Genomic DNA, 23,311 nt, shown 5'->3' on the forward strand with positions numbered 1-23,311 from the left:
TGGACGTTGTTCACTTTTTGGAAGTATGTTGACAGGTACTTGGGTGTCTTTGTGGTGTAGCGTATCTTGAAGACCAGGCCCAGTGCAAGCTGCTGCACTCTGTCAACTACTCGTAGCCAATCAAGGCTCAAAAAATGAGCAGCGGTTAGATGTGTCCTAGGGTTGAGGCCTAGCAGAAGCCTAACCAGTTTATTTTGGGCTGTCTGGAGTCTTGTTTTTTGGGCCTTTGTGGTTCTATAGTACCATGATGTTACGGCATAGTCGAAGTGACATTGAATGAGAGCTCCTGATAGGGTCCTCAGTGTGTTTTTACTGACAAGTGAGGATATCCTGTACAAGAATCTAGTGCACTTACTTCTAACGTGCTTCTAACGTGCACTTACTTACTTCTTCAGTATTAACGCTTGTGACTTTTTTTAAAATGTATTTTACTTCACCTGCTGTGTCTGTCTGGAGCGCGCCGGGGTGCATTTTGCGCGCGACCCTGGCCTGTGACGGTGTCGCGCGCAGGAGTTGCCAGATGGGGCCGGATTACCGCCGAATGGGCTACTTTTGATCACACTGGACCGTAAAAAAAGCATTAAGGGCGAAATAGCATTTAGGTGGTATCAAAATGCCTACAGTGCCTGAAAAATAAAAAAATGCGTGTTAAAGTTAAAACACACATCCTAGTAGTAACTGCATACAATGTGCAGGGTTTTTATTTTTATTTTACAAACATCATTGGCAACAGACATGGGAGATTGGGCACTTGCCCAATAGTAATTAGCGGTTTTCTGACAATATAGGTTTTGGGCTGGTTTGGTTTTGGGTGGATTTAGCGGGTTTTTTAAGACTGTGGTTAAGGCTGGAAATTGTCAATCCCATCTGGCAACCCTGCGCGCGCGCAACAGATGGGGAACATCGAGGCGCCAAATAGGAAGAAGAATGTCGGACGTAGTGAGAAGCAGAAAACAAACAAACAGTGACGAAGCAACAAACGATACTATAAACCAGCTAAGTTAGTAAGATACTAAACCTTAATGTCACTTATGAAGGAGCTTTAATGTCACTTATGAAGGAGCTTTACCAGCTGTTTGTCTTCCTGGAACACCAAGAAGGGACTAGACATCACCACCTGGACAGCGAGGAAATCGAAAAGTAAGTAAGTCAAACTTCTCTTCTTAGCTTCAAACAAACACCATTAACACAACTCACTTTATTGTAGCGGAAGTAAATAAATACATTAAGTAGGTTAGTTAGACACCTGTTTGTTTCCCTGGTTACGCTGGCGAGCGATGTTTCTGATCGTGTCTGGCCGGTTGTTGTCATGGGAACATCATCATGAGGAGGACAAGCAGTGCGCAGGCGCATCAAATGGACTAATGCACTCATATAGCCTTATATAGCCTTATATAGCCTTTATCCAAAGCGCTTTACAATGGCCTCTCATTCATTCACCCATTCTCACACATATTCATTCACACACCAAATTCACACACCCAAGCTTCACACACATTCACACACCAAAAGCTACCATGCAAGGCACCGGCCGGCCCCGCTCACTGGGAGCAATTCAGGGTTCAGTGAGTGTCTTGCCCAAGGACACTTCGACATGTGGCCAGCCGGGGCTCGAACCGCCGATCTGCCAAACTTCATGAGATCATGAGACGCCGACTCTACCTCCTGCACCACAGCCGCCCCCATAACCATCAGAAGAGAAGGGCCAGACAGACACCGGCAGCAACAGACAGACAGGGAACCAAAGCCAAGCAGATGTGCTGTAGTGTGTGAGAGAGTGTCATTGCATTAGAAGGAGCAGTCAGTCATGAGATAGTAGGAAGACGTTTGCGTAGCCTAGTTTCAGTCCCTTCACACAGGTTGCTTTTGTTGAACGTTAACTTATCGTTCGAGTGACGACACTGACTGTTGTCAAGCAGGTAGACCTGTATCATGCAATATCTGCCCCCAATTGACAATTCGTGAGCTTAGAATGATAAGGTTCTATCTCCGTTTAGGGCAGTTCAGAGATATTGAGCATCAAAGTTTTTACATTCCATTATGTTTTGTGAGATGGAACCTTTGTATTTTATGAATTACTCACTCAAAAATGTCAACATTTTAAAGATAACACCACACAGGCATTAATAAACACCTAATGGATCAGATTATGTAAAAAAAAAAGACAAAAATGGAGATAGAACCTTATAATTCTAACGTCACGAATTGTCAGTGTAATTCGTTATTATCCAAAGTTTGGTTCTGATCAAAACACAGTCTGTGTTTGTCTTCGATTCCCTTGATAAACGTACAAACTTGGACCTCAGTGCACTAAAGCTCATGTTATAATGCTATCCTACCATCCCAACATTGTTATGCATCCCTTCCCTCCCCTTCTCCCCCCCCTCTCCCCTTCTCGCCCCTCCCTCCTCTCCCCCCCTCTCCCCTTTTCCTTCTCCCCCTCTTCCCTTCCCTCTCCTTCTCCCTCCCCTCTCCTTCTCCCCCCCCTCCCTTTCCTTCTCCCCCCCTCCCTCTCTCCCCTTCTCCCCTCCCCCCTCCCTCTCCTTCTCCCCCCCTCTCCCCTTCTCCCCCCTCCCTCCTCTCCCCCCCTCTCCCCTTTTCCCTCTCCCCTTCTCCCCCTCTTCCGTTCCCTCTCCTTCTCCCTCCCCTCTTCTTCTCCCCCCCCTCCCTTTCCTTCTCCCTCTCCCCTTCTCCCCCCCCCTCCCTCCCCCCCTCCCTCTCCTTCTCCCCCCCCTCTCTCCTTCTCCCCCCCTCTCCTTCTTCCCCCCCCTTCCTCTCCCCTTCTCCCCCCCTCTTTCTCTCTCTCCCCCCCCCCCCCCTCTCTCTCTCTCCCCCCCTACCCCTCTCCCCCTATTTCCAGAGATGGACCCAGGCGACGTGACTGCGTGTGTGTGGCCGCGCATGGAGCCCTTCCTCCTGGGAGCGCTGCAGGTGGCGCCCCCTACCAAGCTCAACCTGCACTACCTGCGCAAGATGGCCGCCTACGTGCGCTCGCGAGAGGGCTGTTTCCCTCAGCTGTTCTGGCCCATGTGGCGACACATCGCCTGCGGCAAGCTGCAACTCCACGAGGACCTGGCGTGGCTCTACTTTGAGACCTTCGACCTGCTGATAGGCCACCCCCCCGAAGAGAGGTTGGAGTGGGCGGAGTCTCTGTCCCAGTGCTCCTCCCCCAAAGAGCTGGACTGTCAGAGGACCAAGGTGAGCCTAGGAGAGAGGGGGTCAGAGGGGTCAGGGGTGAGGGGGTCAGAGAAGTGTGTTTGAGCTCTGTGTGTGTTTGAAACCGTTCCTCGTTCCGTACCGTTGCTCCACTCCGAGGTAGGAGTCGGGTTTCTACCTCCACCAGCCTCCACTAGTATAGTGTTGCTGACAGACAATATCCCATTATAATATATTTCAATGCATTCCTTTTTACGTGGTCTGGTTTTGACACAGGAGTCTGTTCGTTGTCTTATCGAGGTATTGTTCATTAGACGACAGACAGCCCATCGCTAGGTATTATTATTCATGTGTCAGGGAAGGCTGGTGGAGTTAGAAATCAGAGGATAGGCTCATTGTTGGGAATGGTATGAGGAATTGTATCAAACACACATAATTTACGCACGTGTTTGATACCATTCCTCCATGCATTGCAACGACCCTGTGTCCTCCGATTTAGACCTCCACCAGCCTCCGCTGCTGTGTGTGTTCAGATGTTGACATGTCTCTCATCTCTCTGCCTCTCAGCTGTGTGTGGACACTCTGCAGTTCCTGCTCTTCCTCTACCTCCAGCAGCTGAACCGCGTGTCTCTGCGCACCTCTCTGATTGGTGAAGAGTGGCCGAGCCCCCGGGCCCGCTCCCCGTCCTCCGCCTCGGACCGCGAGGGGAAGACCAGCTTCCAAAACAAGGTACGGAACGACGGACACACCCCTCCTCCACACACCTCACAATACGAGAGCATTTTTGGGGGTGCTTGATTGTGTAACGCAGTAAAGCGTCGACCGTGTAACCGCCAGGGTTCCTGGTTTGATTCCGGCCGTGGACATAACATCCTACATGTCATCCCTTCTCTCTCTCTCTCTCTCTCTCTCTCTCTCTCTCTCTCTCTCTCTCTCTCTCTCTCTCTCTCTCTCTCTCTCTCTCTCTCACCCATCCTTCCTGTCCAACCTCTGCTGTCTCTGTCGCATTATTAAAAAGAAAAATATGAGAGCATTTTTTGCCTTTAGCGTGTATAATTTTAAACGGCAGAACCTGTTTAAGATGAAATCGGCCCCTGACTAAGTCCTGAACTGAGACGTGGCGTCCTTGCATGTTTCTTAGAACGCCTAGCGGATTGTCAGAGCTATAATTCTAATTCTCGGATACGTCATTAGCATAACACCGTTATCCCGCCTCCCACGCCCCCCCCCTTCCTCTCCTTCTCCCCCCCTCCCTCTCCTTCTCCCCACCTCACCTTCTCCTCCCTCTCCTTCTCCTCCCCCCCTCTCCTTCTCCCTCTCCCCCCCTCCCTCTCCTTCTCCCCCCCTTCCCTTCCCTCTCCTTCTCCCTCCCCTCCCTCTCCTTCTCCCTTCCCTCTCCTTCTCCCCCCCCTCCCTCTCCTTCTCCCCCCCCTCCCTCTCCTTCTCCCACCCCTCCCTCTCCTTCTCCCCCCCCTCCCTCTCCTTCTCCCCCCCCTCTCCTTCTCCCCCCCCTCTCCTTCTCCCCCCCCTCCCTCTCCTTCTCCCCCCCCTCCCTCTCCTTCTCCCCCCCCTCCCTCTCCTTCTCCCACCCCTCCCTCTCCTTCTCCCCCCCCTCCCTCTCCTTCTCCCCCCCCTCTCCTTCTCCCCCCTCCCCTCCTTCTCCTCCTTCTCCCCTTCTCCCCCCCTCTCCTTCTCCCTCTCCTTCCCCTCTCCCCCTCCTTCTCCCCCCCCCCCTCCTTCTCCCTCTCCCCCCCCCCCACCCTTCCCTTCCCTCTCTCAGAACTGGGATGACCAGGCCCACCTGACGTTCGTCCAGACCCACCTGCTGGAGCTGCTGGAGCTGCTGGTGGAGCCGGCGCAGCTGTCGGCCTCGGGCCAGGCAGTGCGGGACAGCCACGTGACCCTGGAGGCCCTGGGGGGGCTCAGCCTGCTGCTGGAGGGCTCCATGAGCCGCGGCCGGGCCGTCCACCCCCTCCACAGGCTGCTGTCCCGGGCGCCGCTCCAGGCCCAGGCCGGCTACTCCAAGCCCGGCCGCTCCTTCCCGCTGCACCAGCTGATGGAGTGGCTGAGGAAGGCCCTGGTGCTCAACCCCTTCGGGATCTCGGCCTGCCTGCGCTCGGGAAGGAAGCTGGCCTGGGCCCAGCAAGGTACGACCCTAACTCCACCCACCCTAACCCCTAACCCCCACCCCCCTGGGCCCAGCAAGGTACGACCCTCACCCCCCGCCACCCTAACCCCCCCCCCACCCCCCCCCACCCCACCCCCCTGGGCCCAGAAAGGTACGATCCTCACCCCCCGCCACCCTAGTGTCTCTGTCGTCATTAGTTTAGTTACCTGTGTGCTAGTACAGCTGTTGTGTGTGTGTGTGTGTGCGCGTGCGCACATGTAGTGTGTGTGCGCATGTAGTGTGTGTGCGCATGTGTAGTGCGTGTGCGTGCAGTGCACGAGTGTGTGCGCGTGCATTTGTAACGGTGTAACCGCCGTTCCCCGTCTCCTCCAGTGGAGGGCGCTATGAAGAGAGCCAAGATCGCCCGCAACACACACATGGCCCCGCCCGGCAGCCGCATGGTGCTGATGTCCCAGGTGCTGAAGCAGACGCTGGCCAAGGACTCTGACAAGCTGGCCGGGGCCAACGTCAAGCTGCACCGCTGCAGCGAGGCCTTCATCTACCTGCTCTCCCCGCTCAGGTGAGCTCTCTCTCTCTCTCTCTCTCTACCACCTGTAGTAGAACAGCCTCAGGTGAGCTCTCTCTCTCACCTCAAGCATGAATAAAATATCATAACAATGTATTTTTTTTAAAAAGGCATTTTTTGATGCAAATCATATTCTTCTGACAAGTTGCTAACGTTGCTGGACCCCTTATATGGCTCTTTCCCAACATCTTCCTAAGATCCTAGGTTTGTAGTTGCTATAGCAACCAGTTACCTGACCTGCCTTACTGTACCCGTCAGGGCTGTTGGTCAAGTATAAATACAATGAATTATTATTATTATTATTATTGTTGTGGATATAATTGATTCTTAATAGATTTAGTAGAACTTACAAAGCACAAAGAGCTTAGATCAATTGTCTCCAAAGAGGCCTTTTATTATGCCAAGTTTACATGAGCGCAGCAGCAAGAAGCAAGCAGGAAGCAAAAAGCCCCCAACGATGGGTGGGAATCATATTTATAGAACTGTCCTTGGTCATGAGGTCACTATTCTTGGGAACCAATCATATTATACAAATCTGTGATTACATAAGTTATGGGCCCTGTCCATAGTCAGAATGATTCACTGCGCCACAGATCTTGGCACATCCCTTTCAGGAAGGAAATGGGCCTTCCTTGAGTGCTAGATTTCGCCCCTACTTTAGAGAGACTTACATTTCTCAGTATAACATGATATAAAACCACTACAATATTATTATTATTATTATTATTATTAATTGCCCTCCCTGTCCTCTCCCTGTCCTGCTGCAGGTCGGTGAGCCTGGAAAAGTGTCGTAACAGCACGGTGGTCCTGGGTCCCGTGGAGACCGTCGTGCACGTCCAGGGCTGCGACAACGTCAGGGTGGTGTGTGTGGCGGGCCGCCTGGCCGTGGGGGCGTCCTCCCGCTGCACCGTCCACGCCCTCACCCCCACGCGGCCCTTACTCCTGCCCGGCAACACGGCCCTGACCCTGGGGCCCTTCCACACCCACTACCCCTCCCTGGAGGACCACATGGCCAGCGTGGGCCTGGCTGTGGTGCCTAACCTCTGGGACCGGCCTCTGCTGCTGGGGGGGGCGGAGGGGACTGCCCTGACCCCCCTGGACCAGGGCTCCTTCCGCCTGCTGCCCCCCACGGAGTTCTGCCCCCTGGTCGTGCCGTTCAAGATGGAGGGGGACACGTGCGAGGTGCCGGGGGGGCTGCCCCTGCCGTACCAGACGGCCCTGGAGGGGCGAGAGCAGACTGTCCAGGTACAGTCATATAATAATAACACTTTTATCTCTTATCTTTTTATTCATTGTCTTATTATGTTGTTAAATGTTTATCTATTTATTTTATATATATATATGTTACGGTACATGTGGGAAAACGGTACATGTGGGAAAACTAGGGTTAGGGTTAGGTGCTAGGGTGCTACGGTTAGGGTTAGGGGTGGGGTTTATTGGATTAGGGTTAGGGTTTGGATTAGGGTTAGGGTTAGACATGCCAGCATGTACCAAGTCGACGTAGCACCTAACCCTAGTTTTTCCACATGTACCGTATTCCCACATGTACCGTAACATACGGTATATATAACATTCGTATTATTTTTATTTTATTTATTACTATCCTTCTTTTTCTGTATTTTTTTTAATGCTGTATGTAAAGCACTTTGTATTGCCCCTGGTGTATGAAATGTGCTATACTAATAACCTTGCCTTGCCTTACAGGACTTTCAGCTGGCGGTCAAGGACGCCCGTCTGACCAAGTGAGTGGTACTACCAGCACCCGTCTCCCCAGTCCATTTTCCCGCTTCCTCCTAAATGGACACTTGACAAGCACGCACAGAGTGGGCACTGGGCAACATAGAGTGCTTTCTATTTATTTATTTTTATTCATTTATTTTTCCTGAGTGGGGCAGTCCCACTCATATTTATTTTGTCATTTTATTGGACAGATGAAGACTGACAGGAAAGTAGGAGAAGAAGGGAGAGAGGGCATGTCAGCAGGGCATGGGCCGGATTCTAACCCATGCCGACATGGGCATATGTGTGCACTGTAGACCGCGGTGCTAGACCACTGGACCACCCCAGGCCACATAGAGTGCTTTCTATTCGGTTGTTAAGTCTGACGTCACACGTGACGTTTAGCAATTTCCAGGTCCAAACCAAAACTTCCCCGCACCAGAGTACCAGTGTACTACAGCGGTAGAATGACAGTTCAATCGTTTTTTAGACTCTGATCTATTCATACAACAAGGGACTCAGCACTTTCCCGTTTTTTCCCATATTTGTCAGCGTCTTTGATCCTCGGAAAAGCGCTATATAAATATAATGAATTATTATTATTATTACTGAGGCATTTCGAAGAGAGCGCCTCAGCCAACGTTGCACACTGCACGGGTGTATGAGACCCCCTGACTCTGGTGGGTAAAACGTACCCTTGAGAACCGATGGTTCTGGAGCCTAACGGCCCTTAGGGGGAGGAGCCTATCTCCTGTTTCCGTAGCGTGAGGCGGCTTGATGTACAAGTACCCCCCCCCCCCCTGGACATGACTCTCGGGTGTCGCAGGGTCTTACCCCCCCCCCCCCCCCAATCCAACCCTTAATGCTGAGTGCCAAGCAGGGAGGCATCGGGGTACCATTTTATAATCTTTGGTACGACTCGGTACCGGATGGAACTCACGACCTCCCAATCTCAGGGCGGCTCACACTCTAACCGCAAGGCCACCGAGCTTGTTAGGTTGGGTGCTCTGGTGGGTGAGTCTGTGTCTGTCCTGATTGGTTGTCTGAAGCCTGTTCCAACAGTGGTCTCTTGCCCGTGTGCCTCTAGGGAACAGACCCAACAGTTCCAGACCCTGGTGGAGCAGAAGTTCCACGAGTGGCTGCTGGAGACGGGCCGCCGCCAAGAGCTGGACAGCCTGATGCCCACCACCACCACCACCTCCTCCACCACCTCCTCCACCTTCTCCACCACCACCTCCACCACCCCGTCAGACCCTACAGGACGGGGGGGATGGGGAGGAGGAGACGGGGGAGGAGACAGGGCCGACAGAGACAGAGACAGAGACAGAGGCAGAGACAGAGGCAAGGGCAGCCACGGGTCCAAGGAACACAGACAAGCAGTGACCAGGCGGGTAGAGGGGCCGACACCTACAGCCTGCTGACTTTTGGGGGGTTCTTCTTAGCGTGTTGAGGAGTGGTCATCCTATGACATACCGATACCCTCACTTACCCTGCTTCACGGTCACAGGCAGTTTGGTGGTGGGGGTGGGGTGGTGTGGGTGGTGTGTGGATGTGGATGCATTCTGTTCACAGCTCCAGGCAGGCCTGGATCTAAGCTGGATACGGAGGGTGGAGGAGGAGGACATGGACTGGCTCTGGTACATACTGTACATACAGTACCCTAGGGGAGGCTGGTGGGGGTAGAAGTCAGAGGACAGGGCTCATTGTGATGCAACGGAACGGAATAAGGAACGATATGTTTAATACTATTTGTCATTCCTCATTCCATCCCACGCATTTACAATGAGGCCCTGTCCTCCGATTTCTACCTCCGCCAGCCTCCCACTGCAGTACAGTTCAGGTCCCTTTATGCTGCACAGCCCTCTTTAGCCTCACGCCTCACGCTTCCACTGGAGACGGCGCTTGTAGAGCACTTAAAGTACGATAGATAGAGAGGCAGGGTAGCTATGGTTACCCAGGGTAGCTATGGTTACCCAGGGTAGCTATGGTTAGTCACTCAGGATAGATGAGAGGCAGGGTAGTTATGGTTACCCAGGGTAGCTATGGTTAGTCACTCAGGATAGATGAGTCAGGGTAGCTATGGTTAGTCACTCAGGATAGATGAGTCAGGGTAGCTATGGTTAGTCACTCAGGGGGGTATTTCATCAACGTCACTAAAGGAAAATCCAGACTTATTTTTAAATATAAATCTTAGCCGGATTTATCCAAATAAGCCTGGATTGTCCTTTAGCGACGTTGATGGAATACCCCCCAGGGATAGATAAGGGTGTTTGTTGTTTTCTTGTTCTTCTTCTGTGTACCAACGAAACCATGGAGAATCAGGTCCTTCATGTGACGCAGAGATTTGACTTCATTCAGTCACAGGAGAATGAAATAGATGTATATTTTGGTTCATAATGGTTTGAAGATAAATATGTATTTAATTACGGTAATCTGTTCCTGTATGTAATAATAAAACATTTTTCCTGTAGCGTTTAAAGTCAAGATGTGATGATTATTTCCAATGGATGTGCCTCCTCCAATGCAATGTCCCATGTATTTAGTAGGTACCTCAATGGGTACTACTGCTGCCTAGCAGCTTGTCGGCTATAAGACCCACCTCTAAGAGAATGCACTTGAATACTAAGAACAGAAGTGCTTATAAGGGAGTTGTTTTCCTGTTATATCGGTCAGGGGAAGACAGAGCAGGAATAAAGACCTGTACTGTAAAAGATGCTGATGATGCTGCATAACAAGGTCACCTTGTTAGTCCTTTCACTTTTGAAGGCCAGTGTGGAAAAAGATGGAGAAGATTGTATTATTATTATTATTATTATTATTCATTATTATGCCTTTACTGTTGTAGCTTAGTTAGCTCAAACCTTGCCTTTGCACTACTATGTTCTACACAGTTACAATGGAAATCATTTGCAATGTTTTCTAAGTGCCCCGATTTTGTTTCCGACTTAAATAGGCAAATGAAAATTCAATAAACGTTTAGTATTTTTCCTAAATGTGCCTCGTTTCATCATTGATTGTGTTGCTGCATGAATCACAAACAGACAGTCGCTGCTGCTGTGTTGTGTGGTGATGAGTTGGCGTGACTCTATTGTGCCAATTCAGGGCAATGGGACCGTCACTGGTGAACCAACCGGCCTGGCCGAACCTGGAGGCCAGCCCATGTGCTACAGGGTTAGGGGTTAGGGTCACCTCAGTCCCTCCCCCTTTTGTCCTTTTCTGGCTCATACATTGGCTAACAGAGGCAGAATGGAGACGAGTGATTGGCCCACACACCTGTCAGGCATTTCTGTGCTTCATAATGAGCAGGAGGTGTATTGGGACTACCTGACATTTATTTATAATGAGTACATTATAATTAACACACCTTGAATTTTTTGACCTTTCATCCATGTAAAAAAAAAACGTTTGATTATGACATCCTTACATGCATAGCAATATGGCGTCAAGTCAACGCACCACGACATCTGGAGCAGCCGTACATTTGGCTGAACCTTGGCATGATGTGAAGGGCATGGGCACAGACTGTGTTGGGGATGGGGGGGGGTCATGTTGGCACAGTGGTGTGTGTTGTGGTATGGGGGGGGGGCGAGGTGAGTTGGGGGACATTAGGGCCAGCCAGCAGAGAGGGGGTCAATGGGCAACTCTCACCAAGCTGGCCATTATACCGTAATCCCGCTTTCGCTTTTCTGGAAAAACTTGAATAGCGCTAGAATCACTGACTCAATTTTTGGATCTCATTTTCATGACAAAGCGATTGTTCCCCCCCCCCCCCCATGCCTCCACTGTTTATAAAACTCGGAGGCTCGGGTATATAAAAGGGCTAGACGAGCAGCTCCAGAGACATCCAGACATCAGGGACACCATCACTATCAAGCCCAGCCTACATACAATGTCCAAAATGGGCAGGGTGAGTAACAGGAGATGGACCGCTCTGGCACGGGCCTCCATCATAACATAACAGGCTTTGAACCCAGACGTAGTAGTAGACACTAGGTGTGCCACGGACGGGCCTGGGGTTGGAAGGTAGTCAGCCAATCATAATGTATTGATTTGTGATCAGTGGTACAGTATGTATATTGTTTTTTGTTATTTCTTTTATGGTGTCGGGCAATTAAGTATGGTCAATTACAGATACAGACCAGGGGAGGCTGGTGGAGGCAGACATCGGAGGGCGGGCTCATGGTAATGCATGGAATGGAATGAGGAATGGTGTCAAACTTGTGTCCGATTTCTACCTCCACCAGCCTCCATTGAAGACAAACGACACTGAAATGGAACTGAAACAATCTGCTTGGCCTAAAAGAACCGAATATAATTGGAATTGGGGAAAGTTTTTTGGAAAGAGAGAGAGAGAGAGAGAGAGAGAGAGAGAGAGAGAGAGAGAGAGAGAAGGAGAGGGAGAGAGAGAGAAGGAGAGGGAGAGAGAGAGAGAAGAGAGAGAGAAGGACAGGGAGAGAGAGAGAGAAGGAGAGGGAGAGAGAGAAGGAGAGGAAAGTCTTTTGGAGAAAAGTTCACTCAGGTGCCGTGAAAATATTGCTATTATAGTTCTGGAGTAATTGGATAGAGAGACTTGAAATGATGAGTTGACCTGGGCCTGGCTTCTCTGAGAGAAACAGTTGCTGCAGAGAGAAGGAGTCGGAATGTGTTGTTGGCCAGTAAGCACCAGGTGCTGAGAGGGTTTGAGTCAGCTTGATGGACTGTGCAGTGACCACATAAATCGTGAGCTTAGAATGATAAGGTTCTATCTCCGTTTAGGGTAGTTCAGAGATATTGAGCGTCAAAGTTTTTACATTCCTATTATGTTTTGTGAGATGGAACCTTTGTATTTTATGAATTCCTAACTCAAAAGTTAGTCAACATTTTAAAAATAACACCACACAGGCATTAATAAACACCTAATGGATCAGATTATGTAAAAAAACTCAATTTCGACAAAAATGGAGATAGAACCTTAGAATTCTAACGTCACGAAATGGCAAATGTCTTAGTTTTGAAAGGAACAACTCCCTGTACCGAGGGTTATCGTCACTTCAGTAAAGTCTAGACCATTTAAGGGGCCACCAACAGAAATGTAAGCAATGTAGCAAACGCATTTGAACACGACAAATTTAGCCCTTGATTTCTACAACGACGACACCTCTCTTGACTCTCTCAACGACTTCACATAACATTCTGTTGATTGTATTGCCTAATCCAGATTGTCTTCTACGAGGATAAGAACTTCCAGGGCCGTCGCTACGAGTGCGACAGCGACTGCTCCGACTTCCACGCCTACCTGAGCCGCTGCAACTCCATCCGCGTGGAGACGGGGGCCTGGGTGGTCTACGAGAGGCCCAACTACATGGGCTACCAGTACGTCCTGACCCGGGGGGAGTACCCAGAGTACCTGCGCTGGATGGGCCTCAACGACCGCCTCAGCTCCTGCAAGATGATCCACTTTGTAAGTTCGCCACCGCCACCGCCGCCGCCTCCTCACCTCACCCACGGCCCACCGCCTCACCCATGGCCTCCTCACCTCACCCACGGCCTCCACCGCCTCACCCACTGCCTCCTCCCCTCACCCACGGCCCCTGAGAGAATCTCCCCACTCCAGAATCCATCTGATCTTTTCCTTTGTGGGACTACTTAAGATGTGTGTGCCAGGGGAGGTGGTGGTGGTGGTGATGGAGGTAGAACTCTGATGGAGGACGGAGCTCATTGTGATGCATGGAATGGTATCAAACATCCCTCATTATGTTCCATCGCATCACAATGACCCCCCGTCCTCCCGTCCTCCCGTCCTCCCGTCCTCCGATTTCTACCTCCACTGGTGTGTGCCTATAGAGATCAGTGCTAAGACTTTAAGGCTTTAACAGTGTGTCACTCGGTCACCACAGGGATGGGTCTGGGGCACGTGGACCTACACACTGAGCCATGTTGACCTGTTGGGGCGTAGGCCTCCGAACGAAGCCATGCACTGTTTCAACGCGTGACCCCCCCCAGGGCTTAGCTGATAGAGATCCATACGGCCTGACCTGGCTATTGACCTGGTACTGATCAATGGCCTGACCTATACTTTCACATCCGACTCAATCAAGGACCCAATTGTGCAACAGAAGTGGTTGTGTGAGTGTTTGCTCTAGGCTACAGGGAGGCATTACAGCACACACTGCCATCACGGGAGGCTGGTGGGGGTAGAAGTCGGAGGACGGGCTCATTGTGATGCACGGAATGGAATAAAGAAGGGTTCCAGCCCGCTGTCATTCCGTTCCATGCATCACAGTGAGCCTGTCCTTCGATTGCTATCTTCGATTACGACACCAGCCTGCCTCCATTGATTGTCATTGAGTACCTGGGAGGGAAAGAGCTGAACTGTTTTGTTGTGTTAAGCAGGGGGAATGAGTCAGTCAGTGTTATAAAACACACATTTATTTCAGCACGAACAAGAGTACCAAAATATTGAATCGGGGATAGATGGGTACAACAATTGATTTGTCGAACAGGACAGGACAAAGACCCCCAATCACACAGTACAACAGCTTAACTCTGTCGACCAACCCTCTCTGTTACATTGTGTATATACATCCCAGCCTGTAACCACTGGTCCTAGAACCTCAAAAACTACAAAGACCAGAACTCCTGGTCCTCATGTTGAGAGGAAGAATCTCATCTCCCTATATATCCCCCCTTCCCCTTTTCTCTTACCACACATCCCCTCCCCCTTCTTTCCCAACCCCTTGCACTAACCCCCCCTCGCCTCCACCTCCCCACAACCCCACCCCCCCCCTCCCCACCCTCCTCCCCCCCGTGCAGCAGACCAGTTGCACCCAGTACAAGATGCAGCTGTATGAGAAGGCAGACTTCGCCGGCCAGGCCATGGAGGCCACGGACGACTGCCCCTCCATCCTGGAGAAGTTCCGCTGGAGAGAGGTCTACTCCTGCAAGGTGGTGGACGGCTGGTGGGTCTTCTACGAGCACCCCAACTACCGCGGACGCCAGTACTTCCTGGAAAAGGGCGAGTACCGCAAGCCCGGCGACTGGGGCGCCGTCAGCCCCACTGTCCAGTCCTTCAGACGCTTCACGGAGTGACTCGTCGTCGACCCGGCCCGTTCCAAAGTGACTTAAGCACCTAGCATCGAACGCTATTGAGCCTGAAGACGTCCCCCCCTACTCTATAACAATGAGCTCCTCTGATTGTCATTTGTTACTGAGGTCTCATCTGAAATAAAACACTTGGCTGGTAAGCAGAGGACTTCTTTGTGTGTCTGTGTGTGTGCATACTGTATGTGTGTGTGAAGGTGAGTGTGTGTGTGTGTGTGTGTGTGTATGTGTGTATGTGTGTGTGTGTTCCAAAGGAGAAGCATTTGCCTCCTCCACCAATCATTTACGTTTACATTTTTGGCATTTAGCAGACGCCTTATTCCAAAGCGATTTACAATCAATACAATTGACTAAGCAAGTGAATCATCAATCCACCAGTCGTAGCAGGAAGAGTAATCTAGCTCAGGCCCGGGGCCATTGGCAGTCTCAGATAGAAGGATTATTATTATTATTATTTTATTTTACTTAATTGTTTTAATATATAGAGACTGGAGAACAGAGAAACAGTACAAGGGGGGCAGTAGAAGTCATAGGGGACACAGTAAAGGGGAAAAGCGGGTGTCTCAGGAGACGCAGTGCTGGGGGGTAGTAGATGTCTCAGGAGGAGCAGTTAAGGTGTAACCTGAAGAGATGGAGGTATTCAGTCTCAGACGGAAGATGGGTAGTGACTCTGCAGTTCTGACAGCCGTGAGAAGCTCATTCCACCAGCGGGTAGCCAGTGTTGTGAAGAGACGTGATCGGGCAGCGCGACTGCCGTGTTGGTGTAGAGGTGGTGGAGCCAGTCGGCCAGCAGAGGTGGAGGAGCGGAGGGAACGGGCTGACGTTTGGGGGGGTGACCATTGCCTGCAGGTAGGCAGGGGCTGTCCCTTTAGCTGCCTGGTAGGCAAGCACCAGGGTCTTGAATCTGATGCGAGCTGCTATCGGGATCCAGTGCAGGGTGCGAAGGAGAGGAGTAACATGAGGAAATCAGAGCCATCGTTGTCGGCTCGTCTAGGAGTCCAGGAGCTCGGAGCAGCGCGAGTGGCCAGGGTACTGACACCTGAGGGAGGGAAGGAGAGAGAGGGAGGGGTACTGATACCTGAGGGAAGGGATGAGAGAGAGGGAGGGGTACCGACACCTGAGGGAGGGAATGAGAGAGAGGGAGGGGTACTGACACCTGAGGGAAGGAATGAGAGAGAGGGAGGGGTACTGACACCTGAGGGAAGGAAGGAGAGAGAGGGAGGGGTACTGACACCTGAGGGAAGGGATGAGAGAGAGGGAGGGGTACTGACACCTGAGGGAAGGAAGGAGAGAGAGGGAGGGAGGGGTACTGACACCTGAGGGAGGGAATGAGAGAGAGGGAGGGGTACTAACCCTGTGGCCCTTTCTCAACTGTTAATAACTCGATTCCTTGCGTCCTCTCCTCTGTCCTCCACTCACTTCCTTCTAAACAAAATACATTGGAGGAGAATATCTAAGGGGATGAACCTAGATCTAGATCTTCTCATCCAATATATTTTGAGTAGCAGGGAGATAGAGCCTATGACACCATTTTGTGTTATATGTGTTCATTGAATGGCATGGATGGATAGTAGGTCAAAGGTCAACTCACTGTGTCCAGGCTGAGCTCCACACTGCTCCCAGTGGTCAGGTCTATAACCGTCTATAATCTGGCATGCAACACTCTGCCCACCAACACCAACCACTGACCAATCACATGAGGGAGGAGGAGGGAGGAGGGAGGAGGAGGAGGGAGGAGGGAGGAGGGAGGAGGAGAAGGAGGGAGGAGGGAGGAGGAGGAGGGAGGAGGAGGAGGGAGGAGGAGGAGGAGGGAGGAGGAGGAGGGAGGAGGAGGGAGGAGGGAGGAGGAGGAGGGAGGAGGGAGGAGGAGGAGGGAGGAGGGAGGAGGAGGGTGGAGGGAGGAGGAGGAGGGAGGAGGGAGGAGGAGGGTGGAGGGAGGAGGAGGGAGGAGGAGGAGGAGGGAGGGAGGATGGAGGAGGGAGGAGGGAGGAGGAGATGGGAGGAGGAGGGAGGAGGAGGTGGGAGGAGGAGGTAGGAGGGAGGAGGGAGGAGGAGGGAGGAGGGAGGAGGAGGAGGTAGGAGGAGGGAGGAGGGAGGAGGAGGAGGTAGGAGGAGGGAGGAGGAGGGAGGAGGAGGAGGAGGAGGAGGGAGGAGGGAGGAGGGAGGAGGAGGTAGGAGGAGGGAGGAGGGAGGAGGAGGGAGGAGGAGGAGGAGGAGGAGGGAGGAGGGAGGAGGGAGGAGGAGGGAGGAGGAGGAGGGAGGAGGAGGAGGAGGGAAGAGGGAGGAGGAGGAGGGAGGAGGAGGAGGAGGGAAGAGGGAGGAGGAGGAGGTAGGAGGGAGGAGGGAGGAGGGAGGAGGAGGGAGGAGGAGGGAGGAGGAGGAGGGAGGAGGAGGAGTTAAAACAACATGTTTGACTCAAGCAATAACCTGGACCGGTTTAGACAAAACCGGGTGTGTAAATTCACTAGTGCAGGGGTCTTCAACCTTTTTCAACCCAAGGACCCCTTGGATGAGAGACAAACAGAACAGGGACCCCCACATGTAATATATATTTTTAAATGTCTCACATTTTAAAGCCTATATAATAACTTTTATATTTACTTCATTCACCTTTTCTTTCACCGTATTAACCTATTTATATACTGGGTTATTAGCCTATGTGTTTATGATTGATAAAACGTTCATGCATAATTATGATTGGTTATTATTATTGTTGTTGTTGTTGTTGTTGTTGTTGATGAGGCTTATATTTTCTATTATTATTATTTTTCAACAATTAAACTTTTAGCTTCAGGAAGCCAGGTATGCCTACCTCAGTGAGATGACTGGCCCTGGTTGGTGGTACACAGCTTGTCTATTCTGGGGGAGATGGAGGTTGTCAGGCAGAGCATCATGTCATCCTCAGGCTGCTGTCTGGAACTGTATTTGCTCTTCAGGTAGGTGAGGGAGGAGAATCCACTTTCACAAAGATAAGTTGTTGCAAAAGGCAAGAGGCTCATCGAGAACTGTGTGAGAGGCTGTGACTCGTACACATTATTGTGTCTGTGGTTGGGTCGATCAGCTGATCTTCCTCAGCGGCTGTCAGGTTTGAGCCGTCGGATGTATTGTCTTTGAATGATAACCGTATCCATGTCTTGTGCTTTCTCCAAGACTCAGTCTCAGAAAAGTACTTCTCAAATTGACTTTCGAGTGCCTCCAAGTGATCAACAATTGCGCATTTCACGTCAGGCGAGGGCACCGCGGAATCCGCGGAAATGCATTGAAATGCGCAGCCAGCTCCGCGCGGTAGCAGAATCTCGTGGATAGCTGTGCGTAATTCAAAGACGCGCGCCAATACTGATCCACGGGAAAGCCATCTGTCCTCGGAATGGTAAAGGAGCGCGTTATAGCGGCGCATAGAGAAGCAAAGAGGCGGGTTTGTTATTATCAAACTAACTAAATTAGTAACGTTATGCTAGTTATTAATTAACGTTAATTTCGCAATGAAGACCGAACTGCAGCGTTTTAGCCAACACCTAGCTTGCTAGACAGTTTTTTTTTTTTTTTTCAGCTGACATTATGTGAGACTCTAGAATCATGGGCATCATTTATTTTGTAAATTGTTTTTGTCAAAAGTAGCTTATTATTGCCTATTAATGCTTGTACTTTACTCAATATCGTTTTTGTTATATTTTTTAATTCTCACTGATTATTTTGCTGAAAAATGTCAATTATTATGACAAAAATTGGCGGACCCCCTGCAGTACCTCTGCGGACCCCCTAGGGGTCGCGGACCCCCGGTTGAAGACCACTGCACTAGTGCCATCATGTTGCAACACTACGCACAAAGACACACACCCTTCACACACACAAACACAGACGCCTGCATTTGGTGTGCTGGGTCATTTCTACAACAAGAGGTAGGTATCATATCACTTCTGTGGTTCTTCTCTTCACTCCCACAGGTGCAATAAGAAGTGATGCAATATTCAGTACTTCAGTCAGTGAAGTTCCAAGTGGTGAAAACAACCATAACATATTCTGGTGGGGATTTAAACAAACAGACTGAAGGACTGCTTCTACCACAGGGCCGTCAAGGCCCTGAACACAGAAAAGGCCTAAGTTCTGGGCCCAGGACAGTCCGGACGGATTGTATGGCAGCTAGTGCTGAGGCACAAACATGTACATTTTCAAGCCTGCAAACTGTGACACTTTAAAATAATGTGAAAAAATACTCTTTGTGCAATATGACAACCCTAGTTGACTATCTGTGCAGTATAGTACAGTGGATTGTGTACATAGCCGTTATTGATGTAAACCAGCTCCTTACCTTCTTGTGATTTTATGCATTTATGCTTTTTCTAAAATGTGTTTTTTTTTTCCCTTTCCTAACACCAGGGGAGCCACCCCTCCTAAATGTCGTTGTTTGGTACCTGTACTGTAGCAATGACAAATAAAGTCCATTCCATTCCATTCCATTCCATTCCATTCCATATTTGGGAGGTTGTAGCTAGAAAAGACAGACTTTGATATTACCGGCTGAACGACTTTGATATAATTTGATATTACCGGCCAGCAGTAACGTCATGATAATAATAATAATAATAATAATAATAAATTTATTTGTATAGCACTTTACATCAAAGTGCTTTACAATAGGTAAGCAACAATTTAAAACAATTTAAAACAAATATTTCAATTTAAAAACACACATAATTTCACAGCACAAATACAATAGGTAAACAACAATTTAAAACAATTTAAAAACAACTATTTCAATTTAAAAATACACATAATTTCACAGCACAAAATATACAGGCTATACACAGGCTATGACATATAGACAACAGAAAACAGGTGGGTCTTTAACTTAGTTTTGAACACTTTCACTGAGCATGCCTGTCTGATGTCCAATGGAAGACGGTTCCAGACGGTTCGGTCATCCCGAAACTGTTCCAGTAATCGAAGCAGCCAGCAGCCACTGGACTGTGTTTTGGTGTGTTTAGACTTGGTAAGCAGAGCCGGCCCAGGTCCACGTCCATACCTGGGTACTGCAGCAGGGGGTTGGACAAGCAGCCTCTTCCAGCAGAACCCTGGACTACATCTCCCAGGGGAACCCCTCCTCAACCCACCCAGATCACCTAATGGGGCTTTTCCACTACGGTGCTGACCCGGTGCTGACCCGGGTCAGCCCGCTTCGTTCCCCTTTTCCATTAGTCGTCCCAGGTCGGTTCGGTCCCAGGTCAGCTCGCTTCTTTAGCTCCACATCGACCCCAGGGTCTAAAATTTCATATCCGGGTCTCTTTGCCAGGCTGCGTGTGACGTGTGACGCTGCACACCGTTGATTGGTCAATGGAAAATCGGCATCCCAAGTCCATATATTTCTTCACTAACCGCCATCTTGAAATACCACATTCACTCTAGGAAAATGTCACTACAGTTTCTGTAATAGCTTATTAATAAAGATTCGAAAAATTATGCTGACCATCGTATTATCTTAGTTTAATGTCATTTCAATGAATCATAGAACTTTTATTTACAACAAGCACAACACAAAAATCGCTATTATGCACCGTCTTTCTCCGTGAATAACACCGGCTGTGGAGGAGGTACAAACACAATACTCCTTTGCTAACTTCACCATCTGTCTACGGTCATTTTGAGCCCTTAACCACCGCGCTGACACCCCGAGAAGTTATGCTTTTAACCGTAAACTCGATGAACCAGGAGTTCGCCCAGCCGCTGCTGCTCGCAGCACCGCTTGTCCAGTTGACAGCGGGGGCAGAGAATATTTCTACCCCGGAATTCCATTCAAATGCCCGCGTCAGTCAGCCTTTTCCGTAGAAATACATCGCTCCGTTATATATCTAACGTTACATGTTTTAAGGCTGATCTGTGCATGATAGTGCTGCATTATGTTGATCTATTTATATCGATCTATAAACGCGGAGATTGGAGCCCCGCACCAGCAGGACAGCGCTGCACTCGTATCTATCAGCCTGTCTGTATAATGATGTAATTGAATGCCGATGCTGAGATACTGTGCTGATGAACCATTCGCTGACTGTCTTAATAAATCAAGTACAAAGATTCCAACCCGTGTTGAACATTCTATTTCCTTGTCAAATTGTGTATGCTGTCATTGCTGTGCACCTAATCTATGAGATGACAAAGCATTTAAGATCACAATCCTCAATAGATTGATTCCATCGTTTTACCGACAAGAAGATTCTACAATCTATCAGCCTTTCCGTAGAAATACATCACTCCCTGTATAACGATATATATATCTAACGTTACATGTTTTAAGGCTGATCTGTACATGATGATTGGTGCTGCATTTTGACATAATTCTTATCGCATTTCCCCGTTGTGTTGTGCTGCCGTTCAGTAGTCCAGCGCTTCATCATCCCCCTTCACCCCTTTCCATCCCTGGCGTCATTTTATCAATGAACGTGGTATTATACATATTTACATATTACATATTTGTTGTTATTTATGGAAGTGTCCGGTTGCTGGAGGAACCAGGACGCCGGCTACACTGCACAGTTTAGCCCGAAATATATAGAGAGAGTGCTGTACCGCGCCAGCTGGTGCAACTCCCGTTGACGGCACACAATGATGCTACAGTTCATAAAGCAGACAAGTGAAGGCAGTGGTTTTAAGGGTTCAAAAACATGACTTTATTATGTGTAGAACAACATATGTGCAGAACAAAATCCAATAGAAATTATTCAAACATGCAGACAATCAGGCAGTAGCCGTCTCCTGAACATAACAATGACGCTACAGTGAGCTAAAGTAGTAGCCATCTCCTTATGAATGAATGAATGAATGAATGAATGAATGAATGGACTTTATTGTCATTGCTACTAGTGTTGTTCCGATACCATTTTTTGATCCCGATACCGATACCGATACCTGACCGTGCAGTACTTGCCGATACCGAGTACCGATCCGATACCGGTTTTTGAAAAGGAAAAAAAAAAAAAAAAAAATTTGGAGCCGCATACTCACCTCGATGTAAAATTATTGCTAACACTTAGTCTGGCACTGCTCAAAACCTTTGTAAAACAGGAAAAAATACCAACAGAGAGTGAATACTATAGAACTTTTTTTTATTGTCTACCTGGTATGGTGACAAGAAAATCAACCCCTTATAAAACCTGAAATGTGGCTCTCACAGATGCCAATCAGTGCAATATCCATTTAAGATATAAAACAGTCGTAGTAGTAGTGCAACAGCAAGTGAACATTTACAAACAAAATAACTTTAGTACTTAAAAAAAAAAAAAAAAAAAAAAAAAAAAAATCGGATTTTTTTTTTGTTAGTACTCGCCGATACCGATACCAGCATTTTTGTGCGTATCGGTGGCCATGCCGATACTAGTATCGGTATCGGAACAACACTAATTGCTACAGTACAGGTACCAAACAACGAAATTTAGGAGGGGTGGCTCCCCTGGTGTTAGGAAAGGGAAAAACAAAAAACACTTTTAGAAAAAGAATAAAATCACAAGAAGGTAAGGAGCTGGTTTACATAAATAAAGGCTATGTACACAATCCACTGTTCTATACTGCACAGATAGTCAACTAGGGTTGTCATATTGCACAAAAGTATTTTTTCACGTTATTTAAAGTGTCACAGTTTGCAGGCTTGAAATGTACATGTTTGTGCCTCAGCACTAGCTGCCATACAATCCGTCCAGACTGTCCTGGGCCCAGAACTTAGGCCTTTGCTGTGTTCAGGGCCTTGACGGCCCTGTGGTAGAAGCAGTTCTTCAGTCTGTTTGTCTTAGCGGCCGGGGTCCTGTACCTCCTTTTCGAGGGCAGCCTGATAAAGTGTACGTGCCCAGGGTGGGTCGGGTCCCTGGAGATCTTGGAGGCCTTCCTGAGACAGCGTGTGTTGTACAGCTCTTCCAGAGAGGGGAGGGGGGCGCCGGTGATCTTCTGTGCTGTTCTCACGACTCTCTGTAGCGCGTTTCTCTCCGCTGTTGTGCAGCTGTAGAACCAGTTGCAGATGCCGTAGGTGAGGATGCTCTCCACTGCGCCGCGGTAGAAGGCCACCAGTATCTCCTGCTTGTTGTGTTCTTTCCTGAGGCATCTCAGGGTGTATAGCCGCTGTTGTGCCCTCTTGATGGTGCCTTTTGTGTTGTCCTTCCAGGCCAGGTCATCCCGCATGTGATGTCCCAGGAATCGGAGGGTTGAGACTCTCTCCACGCTCTCTCCGTCGATGAGCAGGGGCTGGAACTTACGATAGCCCACAGTAGTTTCTTTCTCTTTTCAGCATTCCTCTTTCGAGTATCCTTCCTTCTGTCTTCGCTCTTCTGTCTTCTCTCTTTTCTCACCAAAAAACCACGGTTAATAATATACCACATGCCGAGGGAAAGGCATAGGATAGCTGCAAGCATAGGATAGCTCCATGTTGCTGTTGTTATGTCTCGTGAAAATATACGTCACCACCATGGCGCGCTGTTATGACGCGTAACTCTGCCTACTATCGTCTACTCCTCCTACTAGTCCGGGTCGGTTTATGTATAATGGAAAACCAGAACAGATCAAAAGTGACCCAACCTGACCTCGAACTGATCCGAACTGCACTAAACCGGGCTGCTGATGGAAAAGCACCATAAGAGCACCACCCCCTCCTTGTGTGGAGAAGAAGCGCCCTCTACTGGTATATC

General features: G+C 49.4%; 2 protein-coding genes across 2 annotated transcripts; both read left to right on the forward strand.

Annotated features, from left to right (window-relative positions):
• The first annotated feature begins 1,000 nt into the window (after positions 1-1,000).
• On the forward strand, positions 1,001-8,996 carry tbccd1 (TBCC domain containing 1). Its single transcript, XM_080536438.1, has 8 exons — positions 1,001-1,140; positions 2,861-3,198; positions 3,724-3,885; positions 4,937-5,303; positions 5,657-5,843; positions 6,617-7,094; positions 7,554-7,591; positions 8,656-8,996. Exons 2-8 carry the CDS (start codon positions 2,863-2,865, stop codon positions 8,987-8,989), a joined length of 1,902 nt encoding a protein of 633 aa, XP_080392564.1. The 5' UTR covers positions 1,001-1,140; positions 2,861-2,862; the 3' UTR covers positions 8,990-8,996.
• A 2,461-nt stretch (positions 8,997-11,457) lies between these two features.
• Positions 11,458-14,636, forward strand: LOC308162297 (gamma-crystallin S-like; the record flags this gene model as incomplete). Its single annotated transcript, XM_080536451.1, has 3 exons — positions 11,458-11,475; positions 12,766-13,008; positions 14,364-14,636. The coding sequence occupies 3 exons, from the start codon at positions 11,458-11,460 to the stop codon at positions 14,634-14,636; spliced, it is 534 nt and encodes a 177-aa protein (XP_080392577.1).
• Positions 14,637-23,311: the final 8,675 nt, after the last annotated feature.

This window comes from Nansenia antarctica, assembly GCF_963989245.1.
Source record: "Nansenia antarctica genome assembly, chromosome: 7".
Classification (NCBI taxonomy): domain Eukaryota; kingdom Metazoa; phylum Chordata; class Actinopteri; order Argentiniformes; family Microstomatidae; genus Nansenia; species Nansenia antarctica.

Excerpts from the sequence above, each read along its gene's own strand:
- tbccd1 (XM_080536438.1), top strand. The coding sequence starts at position 2,863 with ATGGACCCAGGCGACGTGACTGCGTGTGTGTGGCCGCGCATGGAGCCC. Across the intron at positions 3,886-4,936 it reads AGACCAGCTTCCAAAACAAG|AACTGGGATGACCAGGCCCA; the intron begins GTACGGAACGAC and ends TCCCTCTCTCAG. Across the intron at positions 5,304-5,656 it reads GCTGGCCTGGGCCCAGCAAG|TGGAGGGCGCTATGAAGAGA; the intron begins GTACGACCCTAA and ends CGTCTCCTCCAG.